This window comes from Centroberyx gerrardi, chromosome 1 (assembly GCF_048128805.1).
Source record: "Centroberyx gerrardi isolate f3 chromosome 1, fCenGer3.hap1.cur.20231027, whole genome shotgun sequence".
NCBI classification, from domain to species: Eukaryota; Metazoa; Chordata; class Actinopteri; order Beryciformes; family Berycidae; genus Centroberyx; species Centroberyx gerrardi.
The window spans coordinates 28,673,326-28,696,980 of record NC_135997.1 but is presented as its reverse complement, the minus strand read 5'-3'; the positions used below and the strand labels follow the sequence as shown (position 1 = coordinate 28,696,980).

General features: G+C 42.9%; 1 protein-coding gene across 4 annotated transcripts in view; it reads left to right on the top strand.

The window, feature by feature from the left end:
- ntrk3b (neurotrophic tyrosine kinase, receptor, type 3b) overlaps nucleotides 1–23,655 on the top strand; it is a 151,100-nt gene that overhangs the window by 42,853 nt on the left and 84,592 nt on the right. For all 4 annotated transcript variants that reach the window (XM_078282988.1, XM_071897339.2, XM_071897338.2 and 1 more), the window contains exon 4: nucleotides 19,149–19,217. In XM_078282988.1, coding sequence (XP_078139114.1) covers nucleotides 19,149–19,217 — 69 coding nt within the window. The remainder of the gene's footprint in view (nucleotides 1–19,148; nucleotides 19,218–23,655) is intronic.

The window sequence follows — 23,655 nt, the reverse complement described above, 5'->3', positions numbered from 1 at the left end:
CATTAAATGGTTATAGTCTAGATGGCTATTGATCTTTCAAAATAGCTGGTATGTTTCACTGAACAAATAATTTGAGCCTCATATCCCAGCAACAGAGATGAGACAGTGGCAGGATTGCAATTGAGTGATAATTTTCAGAAGTGCTAACTCCCTGGCTCTCTCACACTGTCTAAAAGACTCTGAAGTGATGCTGGCAATCACAGCTGAAGACTCACTGGAGCCTTTGATAATCAGTGGACCCTTCCCTCATAAATGTCACCATGAGTGTACTGTACTGCACACACACACACACACACACACACACACACTCTCTCACACACTCCCTTTCACCACCACATTCTCACTTTTCCTCTCATGTCATTATCATTGTCTCCATCAAGGCTTTTTAATTTATTTCATTTCCCTTACTTGCTGCATTTTTTTCTTTACATTCTGTTTTTGATGGTTTCTGTTTCTGTATTTGTTGTCTATTTTTCTTTTGGACTGAGGTGGTTTTATCAGTGGCAGAGGGTTTCTTTGTCTCAACTGCACAATTTATATTCCGTCTTTCTGTTATCCATTTTTATTAGCTGCAAGCTCAACTAAACTCAATCTAAAGCTAAGTGTGGGGGCCAGTCTGCTGCGCCACCTCTCCTTGACAAACTGCTCCCTCTTTGTGCCGCTTTTGATAGGCGACCAAGTTTTCCAGGTGCAGATTTAATGCAAACCATTCGGCTCTGGCTGTAATTAAATCTGTTCTGCTAATGATCCAATTAAATCTGAAGAAGTTAAAGAAAGGCTATGGCACTTTAATTAAGTCATGTCAGAGGAGAGTAAAACATTGGCATAGCCTTCGCTGGCTCTGCTCTTGGCTTACTGGCTAACCTGGACTGGGCAGGACGGCTCTGGCCTCTGGTTTTAATGGTGTTCCTGTATGATAATAAACAGCAGCTTCAGAGCCTCCTCCTGTACAGCTCCAGACAGCTTGCTTCTCTGCTCCTTTCTAATCCTATAGATGCCCAACACTTTAATCCTTTTTTACCAGCTTCTTTTTTTTTTGACACCATGAAGGCTCTGTTATGGCTTATCTCAAAAAAAACATGTTTGAAGTGGGAAATGAGCAAGGAATAAATGGAGCAATAGGTCAGTCTGAGGCCGCTGTGGGCGAACATGGCTGGCGGGGTGGGAACGGGGTTGGGTGTTAGGTGTTAGATATTGAATGTTCCTTTCCTCCTAATTGGCCTGTTTTCCTCATTTCCTCTCCATATTGACCCCAGAGGAGAGGAGGAAGCAATGCGGGCTTGACCTGCCTGCTTTGCACACCTATTAAGCGCAATTACACAAGGCAAATAACAGGAAGAGGTAAAAAAAAACACTATTTAAAATCAAAAAGGGTTTTGAAAATACTTTGGCACACGGCATTACAGCACTTATTGTGTTGGCTTCAGATATGCAGAAAGCCTTTTTAGCTTTTTAGAAAATCTATCTCCAATAAAACCATCACAGATTCTTGAACAATCCCACCTTCTTTTGAATGATCCCTCCCTGCATTATGTCCTGCCTCAATATCCTGTTTCAACAGGAAATACATCACATTAAGGAAGTAAGATGCTCTCAAAATGCTGTTTCATTGTGGCTTAAAACAATTGATCAATGAATTATCTTGTGAAAATTGTTCCAGATTACTTTGAGAGAAGGGTGTTGCCTCATATTGTCAATTCATTAGAAGTGGTTTGTAATTTTCCTTTGTCATTCCCATGGTCTTTTAGCATTGTTCCTTCTCTCTCTCTCCCTCCCTGTCTCTCTCTCTGCTGTCGTCTTTCATCAAAGAGCCCATTTGTAAGGTTAGCCATCAGGTTATTGCACTCAGAGCCGCACAGTGTGAGCTCAGCCAAGATGTATGAAAATATTCCTGATAGGGTGTTTGGCAGAGCGCTAGCCAATGACCCGGGGGCTGCTGGGAGGCCAGGCTGTCTGAGCTGTCTTCACCGGGCCTGGATCTGCGTGGCCCCCGGCCCTCTGTCTCCAGTGGGGTGATGGGAATTAAGATCTGGCAGCCCCGGCTGGGTCAAGGTGGCTTCCTGCTGTCTGAGACTCGCAGGGATACCCGGCTCCATGCCAGCCACGTCACCCCTGCCAGTTTTACAGTACCATCTGCCCCTGCTACTCCTTCCACTCAGCCGGCCTCGTCAAAACAAGTCAAGATGGCAGCCCCAGGTGGCTGTGTATGACAGCTACGGCAGAGGGGATGCTGGGAGCTGCTGAGAGCTGCTGTGCGGTAGTGGCAATCATCCAGGCAGGCCCAGGCCTGGTGTTACTGTATAAGCACCCCCCCGATCCCCTCTCAGCAGCTAGACAGGTACAGGCACAATGTAGCAAGCTGCCCCGCCCCCCCCCCCCCCCCGCCAGACAGACCTCCGACTGGGGATTACAAGTTAGGTTTGGATCAGCTCAAAGGGCTGGCAGGCTGCCCGCACTGTACAACATGAGGGACGCCGCAGTTTGTTTTCAAAGCGGCTGTTTCTCTGTCTCTCGGTTCTGTTCCCTGATATTTAAATAGAAAATTCTGGGGAAACTTTAATGCTCGCCGAACTTGTCCTGTGAGTCAGTGGTTTTCAGTCTGGGGGCTGGAAACACTCGGGGCCACTATGAAATGATTTTGGGGCTGTTGTGAGATGATTTATTGTGGAATCTGAAAACATATATTTTTAATGTAAATCGTTTTTTGTGAAATAATGAATATTTGCTGCCTTTAGGCTTCTTCCAATAATTAATAAAAGTGAAATAGCCTGACCCCTTTGGGTCACTTTATTATAAAGTAAAAACATTAAAAAAAAAATAAAGCAATCTTCATTTAGGGTGAGAGTTCACCATTCTGCACATTTACTCTTGTAACAAGGAGTCAGGGTGAGCTAAAAAGGTTACGAAGACTTCCATAAATGCTGTATTTCCTCATTGTGGTGATGTCATCATTGCCTGGTCCTCTCATTGGTCAGAGGATAGGCCGGCACCCCCCTCCCCCTCTCCCATCCATCATCCACCCCTCCTCGCTCCTCTCTCGCCCAGGAAGAGTTTCAAGCGCCGAGTGCCTGATCTGACTTCATGTGATTAGCTCTTCTTCTCTTCTTTAAACCATAACTCATTACTGGGAGCGCTGAGGAGCCGCCACTTGGCCCAAAGCGGCCCTGATGTGTGACGCATTGCGAGGTGATGGTGTTATTGTTGCAGGAGTGCAGCGTGATGAAAGGATAAATGGATCCTCCAGGCTAATGGAGGGAGGCGGCCCAACCTGCAGCCCACTGAGTGGAGCCAGCTGTAACTGGGCGAGGATGAATCCCTCCAGCCGGGCGGCAGAGGCGTTTTTCATGTTCTGAATGTCGCCGTGCTCATTTCTGCCGGCGGAGAGCGGGAATGATTTGGATGTCACCTGCTAGGGTTATGTTTCTGAAACATGAGGTCCGTCCCCCTGAATTCATCATTGTCATTCAGCTCACAGTCACTGTGCATCTCTCCCATCGCAGAGAGGCTGCCGGCAGTGCAGATGTGAGACGTGACTACTCAGAGTTGAGTTGGCAAACAGCTGCTGTTCACTAAACCTCTGGTTATATTTACCGATCATTAAGACGGATTCACTTTTCTTGCAGTATAAATTTGCTCATGTTTTGGGCAATCTATAGCTCTATATTGCTGTTTACTCACTGCAAAGTGTAGGCACACAGTGTGTGGAGACGCTTGGCATTTGTATTACCTGCCATCTTTAGCTATAATCTGTATTAAACATTCCCTGTAATCTGTATTAAACATATGCTGCCTTGATCCCACTGTGAGCTATTGAAGTTCTCTTATTTATAGCCCTCTTATTTATATTTATATTTATATTGGCATCATACAGGCTATGATTTGACCGGAATACAAAGTCATCTCCACCACTTTAATCTGCTCTTATTATGCTTTTATGAGCAATTCTCAGCATAATTGTGTGAGCTGGTCAAGTAATTACTTCCAATTGTCTGCCTCTGGAATATAATTCATTTTGATGCAGTTCCCGGTTGAATTTCAGAAAAAGCCTCCTGTTGGATTAATATGATTGCTTCTTTTAAATAGAATTCCAGCAGTGCCGCCTTGCTTGAAATAATTTTGCATGTTTTCAGTCAGAGTTGTTTTTCTTACGCTACCCTGCAGTGGCCATGTGTTAACAACTGGCTTTTGGTTGTCTGTCAGTTTCGCTAATTACCTCGAACAGTTTGTTTAATTATTTAGTCTATTTATTCAAGAATCCATTAGCTTGTCAATAGGTTCTTCCAGGTGCGGGAGACCTCTGACCTCAGCAGTGGGATTCTCAGCCCACCCCGCTGAAGCTGATGTGGCCTTTCTGCGTATGACGTACATCACACGCTCTCCCCTATGTCTAGACTCCATGTCATGTGTATGCAGTAGCTGTCAAGCTGCGGGTGGCAGGCCATCACTTTAAGATAACACATTCACTGAAGATGCTTAGACAGTAAATCTTCATTCCCCACATCCTTACCTACATTTCCATAAATTTCCATCGTTGTTGTGTTAGTGAGTGGGGTGGTGGAAAGTTGAGTGTCCTTGAGGCCGGTATTGTCGAGCTGTCAAGGAGAAACTGTACTCCAGATACGATTTTTTTTTTTTTAACGAACGGGAAGGAGTGCCGACTCGAGAGAAGAATGAGCGGAGCATTCCTCATTTGATGCGTCAGATTGTTAAAATGCTCTTCTGTTTTCAAAAGCCAACTGAGAGCCGAACTGTGGGCAGGCCTGACACGCCCGGTCATTGCTTTGCTGGCGCGCGTGCTCTTGAATGCTGTGTGCAGTAAACATGCGATTTGCTGTCGGGGCATCATATGTGATGTGCACATAGAGCAGATGCTTCAGACAGACACAAATCAACTTCCTGGCATCACTATAGAAACAATGTAATATAGGAAAACCACACGAGACTGGAATACTAACAGCTACCTCTCTGTCTCTCTGCCTGTCTGCCTGTTAGAAATGACTTTATCAGTGTTTTGTCTCCCAGAGCTGCTTCAACAAATTTGATTAAAAAGAAAAAAAAAAAGACAATCAGGTATATTTCACTATTTGCTGCAGTTCAATTACTGGTTTCCACAGTGACAGATACATACATGTAGAGATAGATACATGTAGAGATGCACACTAGCTACACTACAGCCATCAGCCATGGAAGCAATGGATCCTCTGAAATCAACGAAAGCTGCTCCACAGCTGCGAAGTGTTGCTGTTGCATTGCGTCCAACGGAAGCTTCCAAGCTCAAAAAGACTGTATCCTCAGTGGTTGAATAATAATGAGAAATAAAGTGATAAATTGATATTAGTTGTATTGACTCATGTAACAGTACAGTACGTACAGTACATTTTAAGGGACAGACATACTCCAAAAGGCTGATAGTGGTAACCTACTATATTAGTGTCTGGCTGCAGTTTGTTTCAGCTCAGCTTTTTCTTTCACATTGGTGCACAGTGTGAAAAAATACCAAAGCTATACTTCTGCATATTGATGAGTCTGGTCCAGACGCTTTTCCCCTCTGCTGCTCTCTGTCAAAATAAAAGCGTTCTGTGGAACAGCTAGAGCGACACATTGACACCATGCTGATGGCAACGCCACCGCCGCGGCACGCATGTAGTGGAGTTTGAGGGTACAGTAAGCAGGAATTACACACCAGCGGGGAACACACACCTCCGCACATTGATTCCCATGCAAATCAAGTATTTTTAGATTCTGAACCTAATCTAAACACCTATTTTGCATATTTTGCTAGGCTGCCACACAGCAACATCATCACTGTTAATTTAAGTCTGAGTGTAAAAACCAACGGCAGTGATTATATAAGTCCAAACCCATCAGAGTTAATTTACACTTTTGATAGTTTTGAACAGCTGCCTCAGAGCCATATCAGCTGTAACAACAAACAACTCTCTAATCAACACTTTTCAACTCAATAATTGTCACTGAAAAATCAACACTTATTAATGCTGGAAAATGTTACGTGCATCATGTGAACTTTGTTGACTTTCCATTTTTGGCTATGTAACTTTTTAATGCTAACAGGTAGGGCTAATAACGCGGTATGTTCATATATTAAATCACATGTTAAATAATCAAATTCATGTCCATTGCATTGAACTGCATGGTAATATAAAGTATGATAAAACAGAAATACTCAAATATGTATCACAATAACTCAATATCATTATTGAATTCTAATATGATTCTATTGAAAGACAATAAGCAATAATATTGAATTATTGCTCAGCCCTGCTAACAGGCGTAAAGAGACTATGGTAGCATATTGGACCCAGCAGTACAACCTGTTATACAGTTTGTACAATCAATTGGACTCCTGTTCTATTCTAAACAGCTAGTTGGCTGCTAAAATAGTGAAAGTGGCTAGTGAATTTTGGGACATACCTGCCACTGTGGCCGGTAGACAAAAAAAAGTAATATACAGTGGTAGCTGCTGTCCCCCTTCATGCATCTATCCCCTATTGCTTCTGCAAACACTTCTTTTCTGAATGCTGTACAGTAGAACCAAACTAATGTAAAACTTTAGCATCTCTGAATCATTTACCAACCATTGCTAGTAACTCTCGATGGCTCAGAAGCAAAATTAGATTTTTCCAAACCACTCCTCTCAGGGATGGAGCCAAAGTGCAGTAATATTTGAGCAAGCCTGCAGTAAAAAATGGGATTTCTCCAACGGCTCCATCTGTACAGCCTCTGACAGCGGCGCAGGATTCCCCCGCTCCGCATCCAGACGATAACAGTTTTGATTGCATGAGCCTCTAGTGCTGAGAAGAGTTGTGTCCATTCTCTGGGACTGCTGCAGCTCCCTCGGCTATTGTCTGTGTTATTGGTGGGGAGGAAAACTCATTGTGGCAAAGACAAAAACTAGGGCCGGGCCTTGTGGCTCTGTAGTAATGTTTTAATTAGCTCAAACAATGTCTAATCCAGACCTCGGGACAGTGGAAGTACGAACGGGCACAACAGAAGCCCTGATGTTGTATTCCGGCCGGGCTGTCTGTCTGCTGCGGGCGGCAGTAGATTTGGATGCAGGTCTGCTTGGTATAAGTGCCACGATCACTTCCCCGAAACCTCTGGATTATGACAAAAAAGCACTCGGCCGGCCAGACTCACGCCAAGGGATTTATGGAGACCTGCTTTAGGGAAAGGTGCCAAAGACACAGTCAATTTCATCAGCTTTCCACTCCCTGCCATCCTGGCACTTCCCCCTGACTACTTTAAGGTCTCTATTTTCTGGATGGATATTATTGGAAGCTATTGTTGTTTGGGCTCCATAACCAAATTCCAGTAAGGGGATCTTATTAGCTGGTCATGCTCCTCAGGTTCATGATTACCTCCGTCTGAAGCCACAGGAGAGTACTTTCCAGAGCCATGCTTCCATTACCGAAAATGAAGTTTTACAATCTCGCAAACAAATGGAAATATGTCCATTTATTTACAATATTACGCTCTGTTGACTCGCCTGCTGGAGAGGCACTCTGAAAAGTACAGAGCAGGCGGGAAGAGAAAGGTTGAAAGAGTTTCTCACAATCGTCTGAAGGAGAATACTCCTGGGTGTCTTTATTGGTGTTTTAATCAACTCCAACATTTTATCGATTTCTGCAAGAGGCATTTCATAAAGCAGCAGGCCAGAACAGGCTGGCAGTGTGTACCTTCAGCTGAACAAGGATCCAACTGTTCTCCAAGGGAACCTGAGCCCCGGTCCACCATTAGAGTATATAAACCTCCGCCTCAGCCTCTCTCCTCTCTGTTTGTCTCCTTAGACTGAAGACAATTTTCACTGCGCTACTCCTCGAGTCGACTGCATATTTTATCTCCATAATTAACATTCTCAAACACAATCAGAATTATGGCTAAAAGGTTTTCGTCTACCTGTGGCAACGCCGTCAGCCCACCGGCGGCTCCGTCTCGCCTTGTCTCATTAGATTGATGACGGTTTTCATTACATTACTCGCTCTACATTAACATCTCCATCGCTATCTCAAAAAATAATCAGAATTATGGCTTAAAGGCTTCGTTCTCTTGTGTCTTGAAACGTTGACTCACAACTCTCACTTGCAATCAGCAGCGTAGACGGATGACTGTGCACAATATTGTCTTGCTTTAATTACACTGGCAAACTGAAACCTCAGATGTCATTACGGGGCTGCATTCCAAAGGCAGTTACTAATGTCTTAACTGTGATAGCGTGATAACCTGAGGTGGGTTTGGCTGGATGGAGCCGTGGGTTCGATCCTGGCTCACACCTCCTGTCTCATGTCATCTCCTTTCTCTCCCATTGCTATCTAATAATGCAGAAATAACACAAAAAAAATATTACATAGAGATTAGAAACAGCCAAACAATGCCACTACATGGAGACCAATTTGTTGGTGTTATTGTGTTGATGCCAGGACTCATAAAAAAATATCTGAAATGGCAGGATTGAGGTTAGCGAGATATCCTTTATTTAAAAATAATCATACTTTTCTGGAATGAAAGTAAAGGATGTTATGGATTATTATTAAAGTTATGAGTCATCATAAGGGCTTTGCTTACAGAATAGCCATGGGTTTAGAGATAAAGTCTGTTTTTGAAATATTGACTGATTCATTTTAGGTAGGTAATTTTTCCCCCCCAGCATGGATAGATAGCAGCGCCTCAATTCCACCAAGACATTCCGCCGTGTTTTGGTTCGTTTTTTTAACCTTTATTTCTCCAGGAAAGTTACTCTGACCTCCATGCAGCCCCATCCTGCTTCACATTCATCCAGTTCCACAACCACAGTCAATCACAGTCTTCTACTGTTAGTTAGTGTGCCATGCTCAAGGGCACTTTGACAGTAGATCCAAAGTCACATGCTGCACGGTGTGTGACCCAGTTGGATGGCGGAGGGAGGAACAAACGGGTTTAAAGTAAGATGAGAAGGATTCTGCTGCTAGATTAGCGCTACACATGCACACACACACCACAACCAGAGGATTTCTCTGAGATTAAAGAATCCCCTATTTTTATCCCTCTCCCCAGAGCCAACCTTACCTATGCTTGATGCAGATTTAGGGTGAATAATATTCTCTATTATAATGAAGCCGTGGCTGTTTGAAGTTTCTCCTTGGCTGTTTTGATGAAATGAATTCCATACGGTACCTCCAACACAATTTATGGAAGCTACTCCCCCGTTTTGTATTTGAAGTGATTGAATTGCCCAAGGAGGGAGATTTTAATCAGATTCCTTCTTATTCCTTTATCAATAATATTGTAAAAGTGCTGTCTCACAGAAATACCTCTGTCAGTATATCATGAGATATGTCTGATTCTACAATGCTCCCTTGTAAAAACCCTTTTCACAGATGATTTACAGTTTGTCTCCATGGAGGCTTTGGTGGACTGGTGGCAGACCGGTCTGTGATGTCTTGGTAATAGAGGATGCCTGAAATAGAAGGTAATTATCATTACCAAGAATATCTAGTTGACGCTGTTGAGAAGCTTCTTCCCAAGTCTTCACTGTACTTCACCAGAAGGCGAGCACTGACTATGCAGTTTTGTAAGAGTAGGCACTACACTCAATTTTACTTTTTTGCCAACTGTGTGAATATAGCCTGAGCCTACAGCCTATTCTATAGTGCTGGTTATTGGTGCTTGCATATCACCTTTGCATTGAGAGATGTGTTCTTAATAAGAGGATAAGGATAAACAGAGGTGGAGAAGAGGTTGCTGGCTCGCTTATTGTTATGTTCTCAAAAGTTCTTGTGTAAGTTTTGAACACAGAGGCTTCAGTCTTGGAATGATTCTTGAGGCTTCCCTTTCATTCTTGACAGTCAACATACGATGCATCCTTGATATACGGTTTTAAAGGTGCTATGTCTAGTATTTTAACATAAATTAATTATTACCACATTAATTTTGAGACATTAGCATAACTACCGTGAACAAACGAGACCATCGCTGAGAACATTGGCAGCCTCTACTAAACTACATTTTACATTGTGTGCCACCAAGTCGGATTTCATGGAAATCTGCTGGATTGCTTTACAGCACAAAACAGGAAGAAGACCGCTTGGCAGATAGTGGAACAAGTGAGGGGCTGATGGTTTATCCTCTTCAGTAAAACGAAAGAGAAAACAAATGCACATGGGGGGGGGGGGGGGTACCAACATCCTTTTTGAGACAGGGAGTCATGGGATTGATGGGAAATTTGGGAAACACTAGCACTAACAATACAATACTCTCCTGTGATCTCATTTGTTTACAGTGATTATTGCAAGGTGTCACAATTAATTTGACAATGATATATTGATGGTTAGAAATGTTATACGTAGCACCTTTAACATCCAGGAATTTTAGCTGTTCTCCATCCTGGCAGACTTTGCTTTTAGAATCGTTCTTCAGCCGTTAAATTTGACATCAACAGTCTTGATGGGACAAGAAGGCATCTTGATTCACCTCGACTATTTACTCCTGGTCTGGAGATGGAAGGCCTTGGTTCAGAGATCCATCAAGACACACAGACCTTTATTTTTTGATCCATGATGCTTTGATCATATATGGAGAGGTGAGGGAAATCTTCAGGATTTTAGAAATGTCATCTTAAAGAATGGACAATGTAAGAAGTTTTAGAATGCTTGTTGAATGAAGAGTGGCCATGCCTCTGTGCTTAAGAAGAAACATTTTTTGTTCTCTGTAGTAACTTCTGTAGTAATTGTATTTACTAGTGTTAATTGTCTTTAACCTTTTAAATATATATTGCATTTTGACTTTTTTCAATCATTATTTTATTGTTTACATGTTTACAAGTTTTACCATCAAATACATCAGAGTTGGCCATTTTACATGTCTGTTTCTGAAGCTTCAAAGGTGGATGTCTCTGACTTTCTTACCACTGAATACAGATTAAGTCTGAAATTATTATTATTGGACCCATTACTGTTAGTGCTCAAATCCCAAACCATCTTGGCCCGCTCTCTAGTAATGAATCTTCCAACTGTTTTCATTTTCAAATCCAATCTAAACCTGGACGAACATGTTAAGCCTTCGGTGCAGTCCTGTTTTCTACAGCTCAGGAGACTTTCCAAAATTAGAGCTTTTCTTTCTTTTAATTACCTGTGAACACTTTTATTTTGTCACTCCCTGTGCAGCTGTTTTAACCGGCAGAGTAAACCCAGATTACAGTTAGTTAGTTACTATTGCGTTTTAACCAGCAGAGTTAATCCAGATTACAGTCCAATCCAAAATGCAGCAGTCAGACTCCTGACAGAAGCTAAGAAGAGACAGCATTTTAACCCCATTTAGCTTCACTTTGGCTACCAGTGCGATGTTGGATTGATTTTAAAATTGTATTGGTTTGGACTAGAGCCTAGTTACATCTCTGAGCTTTTAACCCCCTACGAGCCCGCGCACAGCCTGAGATCCACAGGCAGCGCTCTTTTGGTCCTTCCACAGTGAACACTATGCTATCTGGCCTAGTCCAGAGGTTTTCAGTCATGTGCTATGGAGGTTTTCACTCCCACCGAACACTAAAGCAGCTCATTTCACTAATTAGGTCTTCCTCATGGTTGAAGGTGTGCTAGTTAGAGGATGGCTGCAGACATCCTGCAGACATATGGGGTCATGATGGGCCGTGTTTCAGAATCACTGGTCTAGTCTTTAGATAGTGTAAGCTAAAGGTGATGGAGCTTTGTAGGCTGTGGAACGACTTGCCTGACCAGATCAGACTGGCCAACTCCTTTAAAACACATTTAAAAATGAATTTTTACACTGGTGCTTACTTGAACTATCCTGTGAATTTGCGTTTTGGTTTTTTAAATATTTTTTCTTCTTCATTACTGTTTCCATTTATTGGTCACACTTGTATTTATCTTGTAAAACACTTTGTTTTGTTGTCATTAATTATATATGAGTGCGGTGAGGATGGGGTAGGAATGAGGTTATGGTCTGATAGGTCAGTGTAAGGCCGGTCAGCGCTTGGCTGATGTCTGTTATCAGTGTCAGTGAAAAGGAAACAAAAATGTTGTTTTCTAGGAGGAAGCCCAGGGAATAGATCTTGTAGCCAGTAATCCTGAACAGTGAAAGGACGAGGGGATGGAGACGGTGGGGAGAAGAGCCATGACGGTGTTTTAAATGGATTAGATGAGGTGTGTTTCTGGGCTTAAATGATATGTATTTGGTGGATCGGATGAGGAAAACGCTGGGAGTAGTGCTGCTTTGAAAGAAAGGAAATCACCTCAGCGTTCACCTTAGGAAATGAACAAACTGCTGCCAAAAATCAATACCATTTTTCATCAGAACGTTTTGGATTTACATTTCACATTTTAGGAATTAACCTGGCCCTGTTATCCAGAGTGATTTCCAATGAGGTCAACAGTAGAATAAGCTTCAATTCTTAGATCACCGACGTTACAAGCAACCAACTGTAAGGAGGTCAAAGGCCGGAGCCACGGCAACCAGACAATATTGCTAATGATCATCTAAGCAAAGTGCTGGGAAAATGAATAAAATAAGAGTTAAGGAGAGATGGAAGGAATTCTTTTAGAGAGCACTTAGAGGGAGCAGAGGAGAGGAGATGTGATTCAGACAGAGAAGGTGAAGTGAGGTAAGACGTTGGAAAAAAATGAGTTTTCAGCCTGCGAGGAGGGTGGGAGACACTGCCGCTCCGGCTGGAGAGGGAATATACATATCACCCGACTCATATACATTCAGTATTCTATCACTATGTGCATTCAGGCAAGATGGCATGCAGCAGGTTTCAGCTGTAGAGAGGGATGGTGCATTGAACCAGTGGACCATGAGATAGTTATACTGCAGGATGAAAAGCATGAAATAAGTTCTGAGCATTATCAGGTGTAGACATGCGGTAATGCCTGAAGCTGGAGTGGCGCAGGCTTATGCAGACACTATTAGTGGCATCTTCTACCTGTAGGGATGGGAGGATATATCAAAATTCAATATATCGCAATACTAAAATGTGACAATACATATCGTGGGGCAGAAAAATGAGTCGCGATATTAGCTCCATTTTATTCTGCTGTAGTCATCACAAATGAGACGGCTTGCCCATCTCTATTTCACAAGCTCTCCATCCAAATTATATTATTTGCACTTTTTAATTACATTTTTAAATTGTTGTTTGCATTCTAGCAAGCCAATGCCATTTCTACAAAGATGTGTGGCTCAGAAAAAATAATTCTGCACTGTCACACTTTTGCCATTGAACTTTTATTTATTACATCGTATCATGGTATATTGAATCGTGAACCCCATTTCGCGTATTGAATCATATCGTGAGATTAGCATATTGTCCCATCCCTATCTATATAACCACTTTGTATTTTGCACTGACTTTTTAGTGCGCTGTGTCAATCTACCGACTCCCTCTCTGGTCTTATCCACTGATGTTTGTCCATATGTTATATGCTGTGGTGATTTCATTAAAACGCATGTGTACTGTCTGAAAAATGCTGTAAAAATCAGGGGGAAAAAGAAAGCTATACTATAGTTCCTTGGTTAAGAGATTAATATTGTTCCTTAAACTGCACAGTGCTGCTGAGAAACCTCCCTACTCCAAAATGTCAGCTTTTCAGGACTGAAGAAAAACAGCTTTCTTTTCAGATTGACACCCATGATATTTTAAAGCTAGACATCACATTTTGAATGGCGTATTTTTGGAACTCACTCAGGACATAAAGGGCCCTGAGACATTTCAGTTAAAAAAAATGGCGTTAATATTTGTATAACAACTGTAATTGTACAGCGCTTTAACAAAGTTATGTTAAAATAGATCGAACGAAAGCGAGCGCATCACGAAACAATCAGTTCGCGCTACTGCGGCGAAAGGTCCTCATCAGCCTGACAGATGAAGACTAGATTTCACAACATCCATATTGCTGATCCGTTGCGACACCTCGCTCAGCGGCTGTCTGGTTTTCCTCTGCGTGGTCCTGAATGTCAATCTGCACAGCTCCCCTACACTCAGACAGTAACTGCCAGTGGTACCGCACTAATTAGCCAACCCTCTCGAGTAGCCAAGCCTTCCCAATGGCATCTGTGCTAAACAGAATTATTAAAGAAGGAGGGAGGAGGAGCTGCACCTCCGCTGCAGAGGAGTAAACACCCGGGGTTCAGTTTAGTATTCACCCCATCGCCCTCCGGCTGGGGAGCCTACGCTGTCATCAATATTAACACCTAGATACATCCGATGGTGTAAAGCACTTTTTTTTTTAAACCCAACCAATGAAAATTTCATGTGAATCACATAATTATAATTCTTTATTCAAATGAGCGGCGGGTGAGGAGCTCGGATGATTTGTGGCTCTGCGGCTGACACACTGTGGCGTGGATGTTGCCGCTATGTCTGTTTTACAGATCAGACAAAGTGGTGGTTTTCTGGAGGGAGGGGTGTGTGTGTGTGTGTGTGTGTGTGTGTGGGGCGGGGGTTGTCTTGTCAAGCCTGCAAACAGAGCTGCCTTTCTTATAAATAGATTAATTTTCTACACCGCTAATTTTTTAATTTAATAATCGTTGGCCTCCGTCTCCACACCGCTTGGCCCGCCTCACCTCCTGTCTTTTGGCATCCCGTTGGCTTTGATGGCTTATTTGCTGATTTGTTTATATATTTATTAATTCATTTACCCCCCTCCCCAATCCAATTTTAGCTGACATTTCTCGTCCTGATGCGAAGGATGACCTTTGAAAACAGAACACTTCCTGCCAGAGATGTGAAGGAGGCCTAACCGTTTGCTCAGAAACGCTCTGCAACCGCCCTCCTCCTCCTATTTCCTCCTCCTCTCCTCTCCTCTCCTCTCCTCTCCTCTCCTCTCCTCTCCTCTCCTCTCCTCTGCAGCTCACTCTCTGCCACACTGGTACAAAGAGAGAGAGGAGAGATCAAGGTAAACCCAGACAAGGGAGTCGGAACTCGTCGACCTCCAACATGCCTTTCCTCCTCCTCCTCCTCCACCTTCAGTCTATCCTGAGTCTATCCTCCTTCCTCCTTTTTGCCTTCATGCTGACTGTGCTATCTCTCTCTCTCTCTCTCTCTCTCTCTCTCTCTCTCTGTCTTTCTGTCTGTCTGTCTTTCTGTCTGTCTTTCTGCTCCTCTGGTTCAGTAGCTCAGACACTTGGTTAGGCATCAAGGCCAGATCAAGGCTCATCTGTATGCAAGGGTGACAGTAACAAATTAAAGTGACTCTTGTTGCTTTGATTGAGGAGCTTTTTTGTGTATTTGTACTTTTTTGAGTATGTTTGAAATAAGTAAGCTTACTTTAACTTTTAACTGAAGTACTCATTACAGAGTACAAATTTTATAGACTCTCCATAACCATTGCATCAGAAATTACATCTGAATCAAACCTGCACAAGTGTGTGAAGGAAGCTTTAACTAGTTGTAGCATTAAATGCTCAAATGTATCCTATATATCCTATATGATAGTAGCATTAACATTAATCCAGCTACAGTATTATTGATTTTCTTTTTTGTTGTAGCTTGTTTGCTAGCTGCGCTAGATAAGATGAAACTTTATTGATCCCAAGGGGAAATTGGTTAATTGCAGCAGCAAATAGCCTAGTAATATAATACAGCGAAGACAAATTGAATATAAATTAGAATAGAGCATCGGAGGGTTATATAAAAATAACACAACCAACAATTTCAACACTGAACATGAAATAAGTCACATTTTCACAATGGAGATGAATAATAGCTAATTAGAGCAGATATTTAGTGAAAATAGCATATAATGGCATATGTTCACCGCACCATGAAATAAGTTAAAATATAGAAGTATACAGTACATAACAAATGAGATGTCAATGAACAAACTGTACATTTATGAAAGCACGTACTGACACAAACTATATTGTAAACATATATCCCAAAGTAGACACTGAAAATGACTCATCCTTTTAAAGAGTCTTTTACTTATATCTGTCTCTCTCTCTCTGTACCTCTGTACTTTGAGGTCTTTGAGGAGGTTCCAGGCATCCTTGAGGGGGTTCCAGAAATCTTTGTGGGGGTTCCAGGCGTCCTTGAGGGGGTTCCAGAAATCTTTGTGGGGGTTCCAGGCGTCCTTGAGGGGGTTCCAGAAATCTTTGTTGGGGTTCCAGGTGTCCTTGAGGGGGTTCTAGAAATCTTTGTAGGGGTTCCAGGTGTCCTTGAGGGGGTTCCAGAAATCTTTGTGGGGGTTCCAGGTGTCCTTGAGGGGGTTCCAGAAGTTTTTGAGGGGGTTACAGAAGTCTTTGAGGAGGTTCCAGAAGTCTTTGAGGGGGTTCCAGGCATCCTTGAGGGGGTTCCAGAAGTCTTTGAGGGGGTTCCAGGCGTCCTTGAGGGGGTTCCAGAAATCTTTGTAGGGGTTCCAGGTGTCCTTGAGGGGGTTCCAGAAATCTTTGTGGGGGTTCCAGGTGTCCTTAAAGGGGGTTCCAGAAGTTTTTGAGGGGGTTCCAGAAGTCTTTGAGGAGGTTCCAGAAGTCTTTGAGGGGGTTCCAGGAGTCCTTGAGGGGGTTCCAGAAATCTTTGTGGGGGTTCCAGGCGTCCATGAGGGGGTTCCAGAAGTTTTTGAGGGGGTCCAGAAATCTTTGAGGAGGTCCCCCAAGAGGTTCCTGGGGGTCCCCAGCAAAATATGCACTAGTTTAATTTCACTGCCTGTCTCCCCACATACATTGTACAGTTCTACAATTCAATACTAAATAAACAACAAAAATATTCCTATATGGGTTCTATTTCAGCAAGGTCTACTGTGAGTCTATATGTGGGCGTCTGTGGTCTAAAGTGTGTCTGTTTGGGGGTCTGTGGTCTAAAGTGTGTCTGTTTGGGGTCTAAAGTGTGTCTGTTTGGGGGTCTGTGGTCTAAAGTGTGTCTGTTTTGGGATCTGTGGTCTAAAGTGTGTCTGCTCTACATCACTTAATGAGCTGCTGTTTGCTCTCCCACCTTCTCTCTCTCTCTCTCTCTCTGTAATGTATTCTGTAATGTAGCCCCCCTGGGACTACAGGTTTTCTTGGTGAGGTGAAATTTCTCACAGTATCTTTACATATTCTCACACACATTCCGTGAACTGAGAGCAGTGGCGTATTCACACTAACACACACTCCAAGCTGACATTAACACACCAACTAACACACACGCAATATACAGAGGTTTCCATTGTTTTTAAGATGTATTGTCTGATTATTAATAGGATGCATTTCAACTGGTGTATGTGTGTGTGCGTGAGTGTCTGTGTGTGTGAGAGCATGTGTGTGTTTTAAAGTGAGTGAGATTGTTCAGAGTTTGTTAGTGTGTGTGTCTGTACATTTGTGTGTGTGTGTGTGTGCGTGTGTGTGTGTGGATGTGTGTGTGTACCTGCAGGTGTGTGTGACACGCTGTCAGTGGAGAGCTTCTCCTCCTCCTAGTATCACAGCAAATAATAAATGTCTGTGCATGTTTCTTTGTATGTCTGTGTGTGTGTGTGTGTGTGTCCGTGTGTGTGTATGTGTGCATGTGTGTGCGTGTGTGTGGTATCACAGGAAATAAGAAAGGCCTGAAACATCCGTAGCTCCCTGTTGCCATGGCGACGCTGCTGGTTATAGGAGTATCTAATAGTTAAACGTCTGCACAGGTCCTCCATACAAATTAACCTACTGTGGAGTGTGTGTGTGTGTGTGTGTGTGTGTGTGTGTGTGTTTGTGTGTGTGCATGTGTGTGTGTGTTGGGAGAGTTTTTCAAAAGGTATGGAAATGAAAAAAATTGCTGTAAATTAGATTCCTGGAAATATTCGTACCGATAAATGCAGTATTGAAAGGATACTAACCCTAACAAGATAACGTTGTTGTCTTGCGTACACACACACACACACACATATATATGTATATACTGTACATATATTACTATTTATGTATGAATCATTCAAATTTTTATCATTTTTCATTCATTTCCTACTGCATATTTTAATATGTTTGCTTTATTTTCATATTTTGTATATATTTTTATACATATTTGTTTTTTATTTGTCAGAAAGTTCTGCTGCCATTTTGCACACTCTCACAACGGCTTAATGCAAACTTTTTTCATATGTTCATTCAAACATTTCTACTAACTTCATTTCTTCCTTACATGTTCTAGTGTTGAAATTGTTGTGTGATGTTTAATACCCCTATTTGCTATTTTCCGTTTATCACATTTTTCTTTGCTCTATGCTATTATCCTATGCAATGACTCAATGTCTCTGATAAAGTTCCATCTTGTAGTGTATGTACAGTATGTTATTGATGTGATTTCATTGACTGTGGCTGAGTAGATGACTCCTCGCAGCTCCCACACACCCTGAGCTGGGTGGTGGGTTCAAAGTGAAAATAATGTGCAAAACATATGAGTCATTAGGTGGGCGTGCAGGTAGAGAGCGTGACCATTCACAGCACAGAAACCAAATGATCTGGTAGAAATTTTTTCCCTGCGTCCTAATTGAGTTGACGCCATATGGGTTGATAATGGATTTTGATTGTGTACTTCATGGCAAACTGCTGTGTTAATACTCTCAGAGAGACGCTGGATTGTATGGCCGGATGGCTGATGTTCATATTTAAACTGATTCGAGGGTTCTGGTCAAATCACTCACGAGTCTCTGGCCATTTGCTATTGAATTTAGTGGCTTTCCGGCCCAGAGGGGTTCCTTAAGTCAATTGAATTATTAGACTTGAAAGCGGTCAACTTTCTTTTATTGAGTTGGCTGAGCCCTGCAGCTCCCTGCAGCCAGCTCTGTTTCCCTGGCTTTGTCAATAGCACTTTGCCTTATTTCATCCGAGAATGCAGGCCTATATATTTGTTTCCTCTACTTGTTTAGTTTAGTTTAGTTGCACATACAAATGATTGCAAAAAAATAAATAATTCAAACTGTGGGGTTGAATCGAGGAAACCCCAAGACGCTGATAAAACCTTTTCACTCCAAAAGTAAGAGAAAAAAAACATCAAAATAACCAACAGAGAGACAGGCGAACTGGGCAACAGAAACCAAAGGACATCAAAACCCAAAACTGAGGAGAATGGTACAAAAAAAACAGAGAATGCATGAATATCAAGTGAGGGAAATAAAAGTAAAAGAATTAAATTTGTCCTTCCTGCGCCTGTTTTTAACTCTTTCATTTTGTTGTTTTTCCCTCTGCAGAAACCTGTCGAAGAACCCTCTCACCACTCTGTCATGGCAGCTCTTCCAGAACCTCCAACTCTCTGAGCTGTAAGTCCCCTGCTCTCGTCTGACTTGGCCCGCCGAGCTCCGACACTCACTTTGGCTTTGTTTGTATTAGATTAGAGCAATTTATCATCGCTCCCTGCGCACTATCTGCCTCAATAGAAATTGTCTTCACCGCATGCCATTATAATTCCTGCCTGTGTTGTACAAAACCTCTAATTTGTTTGAGTACAAGTAAGAAGGCAAAAAAAAAAAAAAAAGGGCAGACTGAACCTAAAGGCGGTATAGCAGCACTGTGATCTTAGAAGTCATTTGCTGACTTAATTAACACACACGGAGGAAATGTAATGGTCTGGTAGGAGGAGGGAGTCTGACCCCATTTTCTTGTTTGTTATGAATATTTGAGCGATCAATGTGTTTATGAAATGAGTTTGCTCTTTCACCACCGGGGAGAACATTGCAATGTAGACCGGCTTGTAATTTACACATCATTACGCCTGTCAGCGTTGTCCATCATTTGAACCTGCGCTCCGCTCCGAGCGCGGACGCACTCCTTCCTGTGGCTCCTGCCAGATAAAGCTGAGGTATAGCCGGATGACGCCGGGCTGCAGGATGCGATAGAAGACGCGACTATTTAAAGCAGGCCTCCTTATTGTGCTATTTTCAGAGGTAGAAGCGGGGCAGGTCCTCCGAGAGCACGGCACAATGCTGATCTGGGGTAGTCCTGCCTCTGCACACTCCGGGCTGCGCAGCCGAGGGAAAGCCCTGCTTACATCGACAGTATATGTTTTTCACTTTCCAGGCATTTAGCTGACGCTCTCACCCAGGGCGACGTATATCCCTGTCACACACGGGACCCGCGGATATTACAGAACGCTGATCCCGAGCCACCCGGTGTGGGAAGCGGTTCGCGCCCGACCCCAGACAGACCCGTGTTACGCAGGTGTCACTCCTCTATGGGCCGCTGCCTTATCATGTCATCAGAGGCAGATGGGTTTCCCAATCGCTCACTGTGCCTGGTATTTGGTTGGGAGTTGCTTCTTCCACTGCAGTGGAGAAGTTTTCTGTAACTTTTCTTTTGTCTCTCCAACTGTCCATTTATTCTTGTGCCTGTCTCAGCTTTGTAATTCCCACTATTGCATATGTGTAGTCTATAGTGCTGTATATATTTTATTGTATTGTATATTGTATAGTGCAGCTTTTACATTGCACTCACATGCAGTAAAAACAAGGCAAGACCTTGATCAGGGTCATTTTGCAGATCCACTTACCCAGTAGATTTACAAGAGTCCCACAGTAGAATAAGCTTAAATTCCTAGATAGACTACATTACACACAACGAACCGAAGTAAGGAGCGCTCACACACCCTGCCCCCTCCAAATCACCTCTCCAGCTCGCAGAGCATGATTTGCTCTGATGTGCAATCCCATTCCTTCTTAAGCAACCATTTTAGATGCGTACAAATGGTGTCTTTGTTGTTTTACACGGAAAGCAGGGCCAGGGTAACGCCAGCGCTTCCCAGTGAATGCTGATGAGGAGTGAGGGTTTGTGTCTATTCCGTTCGGCGTGTTTGGTTAAGAGGTGTCAGTTGGAGTGGCGTGGCGGCACAGACGTGGGCCGAGGCGTTATGTAAGAAGGAAGCCATGTGGAATCAGGCCTCGCTAATAGGAAATGAGTCACTCTATCATGGGCAGAGCCAGCGACGTGGCCCTGACATCATTACTCTGCTCGCTGTGTCTATGTGCTCTCCCACACCATATTAGCCTGCTAAGTCAATCATACCAAATGAAGCGGGCTCACCAGGTGGCTATTGCATTTAATCTGTAATTATTAGAATAATACACAATGCAGTGTCATTGATAAGTGCCGGCCTGCGCTGCTAAACAACACTGATATTATGTAAATAGAGGAAGATCAAACCAGCTGAAATAATTACCATTTTATGTGACGAATAGAGAGCATGGCCTTTTGCCACGGAGCCGTCGCTACACCATGTTATCTCAGTCACTCTGCTAGGGAGTGTTATTCTCATTTTTTATTTTTACATCGAAAGAGTCCCAGTTTCAAAGCCGCGTCACACTGACAGTGACCTACAAAGAACTGGAAATTTACCAATTGTTTTTCAAGCATGAAATGACTATTTAGACAGCATTTAAAATCAAAACGCTTTCATCGGGTAATTAATGAAATATTTCATTTAGGGCCATTGTTCTCTTTCAGGTCCTTCACTGGAACTTAAAGCGACATTCTAGTTGCTTTCACAACTTGTCATGCAAAATGAAATGAAAATAAGAGAGGGGGGATGTTGAAATGGTGACATATGTTACGCGCTAATTAAGCGAGGAGCTAGTTTATACACATCCGGCATCCTGCAGGTCGTTGATGCAAAAGGCAAGACAAGGAAATGAAGAGAAGATGGCATCACTCTGGATTGATGCTCCGGTGTAATTCAGCATTAAACAACTGGTAGTCTCAGCCAAGCGGTCTGATTGGACAATTTTGCAATGAAACTCTACATACATCTTCTATTTTAAAGTAATTAATTAGGTGTCTTATTCAAGAAGAGGAAGTGTTATGATGTTAGACGTTTGGCTAGTGATGGAGGATTAATCCGTAAGGAGTCGATCCCTCGTCTCGACAGGCTTGAGAGTCGGAGTTGGCTCTCAGCCAAAGACTCTGGGAGTCGAAAATGAACAGTGTCAACTCCTGGTATCTGTCGACTTTCTCAACTAGTGATCTTTTGTCTGTGTACATAAAATAACTGTTTGGTCAAGAGGCATACCACTTGACCAATCGTTCAGCCGCTTCGACATGAAGGCCGGACTTCTCCCTTTTAACTCCAAAGGCTGCGGGTGCAGTCTAGTGCTCACTCACTACATACGCAGTAGCTTCCAGCGTAGCTCCCTGTGGTTTAATGTGTAGTCGAGGAGTCAATTCCAGCGACTCATCCCGCAATTAGAATCGGAGCAGGAATCAACAGTCACGCGCCGCTACACTTGGCCACCCGCAGGAGAAGACAGCAGTTGAAATTTAAGAGGTAGAAGAAAGCTCCTCTCAGTCAACTTTCATTAAAACTGTTTCTTCCTTATCAGGCGCTCCTTATCAAACCTAGTAAAGTGTAACTGCAAAACAGTTGCTTTGTTTTGCAGGTTGGCTGCACAGATATTTCACACTCTCGGCAATATCTTAATATCAGTAACAATGACAATATTATCAGTGAAATCTCAATAATCTCAAGTCTTTTGTGGCTCCCGTGAAAAGGCCCCAACATCACATTGAAGCTTTACAATAGAAGTCTGCTGCGCGCTGCCTCTGGATGAGACACAGATAATCGGCTCTGCCTCTTTGTCTGTGTGCCCTTTAGCCAAAGGACCGGCGCCACTGCAGTGTGGTGCACAACCCAGCCAATCATAAGCCTGAGAACAGCAGCAGGGTGAAGGGGCGGCTAAATGCTAAATCTGCTGCTGTGGCTTCCAGGGTGATATGATTGGAGATTATTTGAAGCCGAGCTAGCGGCAGTCACCAACACAGCCGTCTTCGAGGAAGCTGAGTCTATCTGGTCCACAAAAAGAGAAAATATTCTCCTTCTTTAGCAACTAAAGCCATCTGCCTGAGGCAATGTGCATCCCCAATCCCTTTATTCTGTTAGCGCTTCTTTAATCCCAGCTCTCTGGGAAGCAGGGGCCGCCGCAAAGTCAAACATTTACGCCTCTCACTGCGAAATGGATTTTTCTTTGAATATGGATGGAATATGAATAGATCAAACCTGTAATCTTCTGATATGAGCGCCAGTGGATTAGGATGAATTACACATTACATTTCAAAGGGCTATATGACAGGTAAATTACAAAATTTGAACCTTCGCTTTGTTAGGAACAAATCGCAGTCGGGGCGAACTCTCACTGAAATACATGACATTTACGCCGACTGACTAAAAACATCAAAGACCGACTTGCACAGTAACTTGCAGAGTAAAAGGGAATATTATCATATTAAAAAGAAAAGAAAAGACAGCAGTGGGCGGTCGCCTGGAGGTTTGAGACATCACCTGTTCGGATTCCGGACTGGCTGGGAGAATGTGAGTGGGGGAAGTGAAGAAGAAAAGCTCTCCTCTCCGTCGACAACTACTGAGAGCAAGCCTTATGAAACTGACTGTTAAAATGGAGTCAGTTGGTTTGTTTATGTGTGTTTTGGTTTGGCTTTAGTTTGTCAGACTTATCTGAAACAGAATCACTTTATTCAGCAAGTACAATAAATGTATGAGAATCCATCTTGGTGACACTGCAGGGACAACAGGACCTCATATACAGTGCAATAAAGAAAACACTATACATATCAGCCTATATAAAGACAGTAGACTATGCATATCACTCTACATATAGACTATACATACAGATATACACGCATACACATATAAAATACATATAAAACATCTAGCATCTAAAAATAACCTCCCCAAGTATCTGAAGAGTCCCAGAGAAA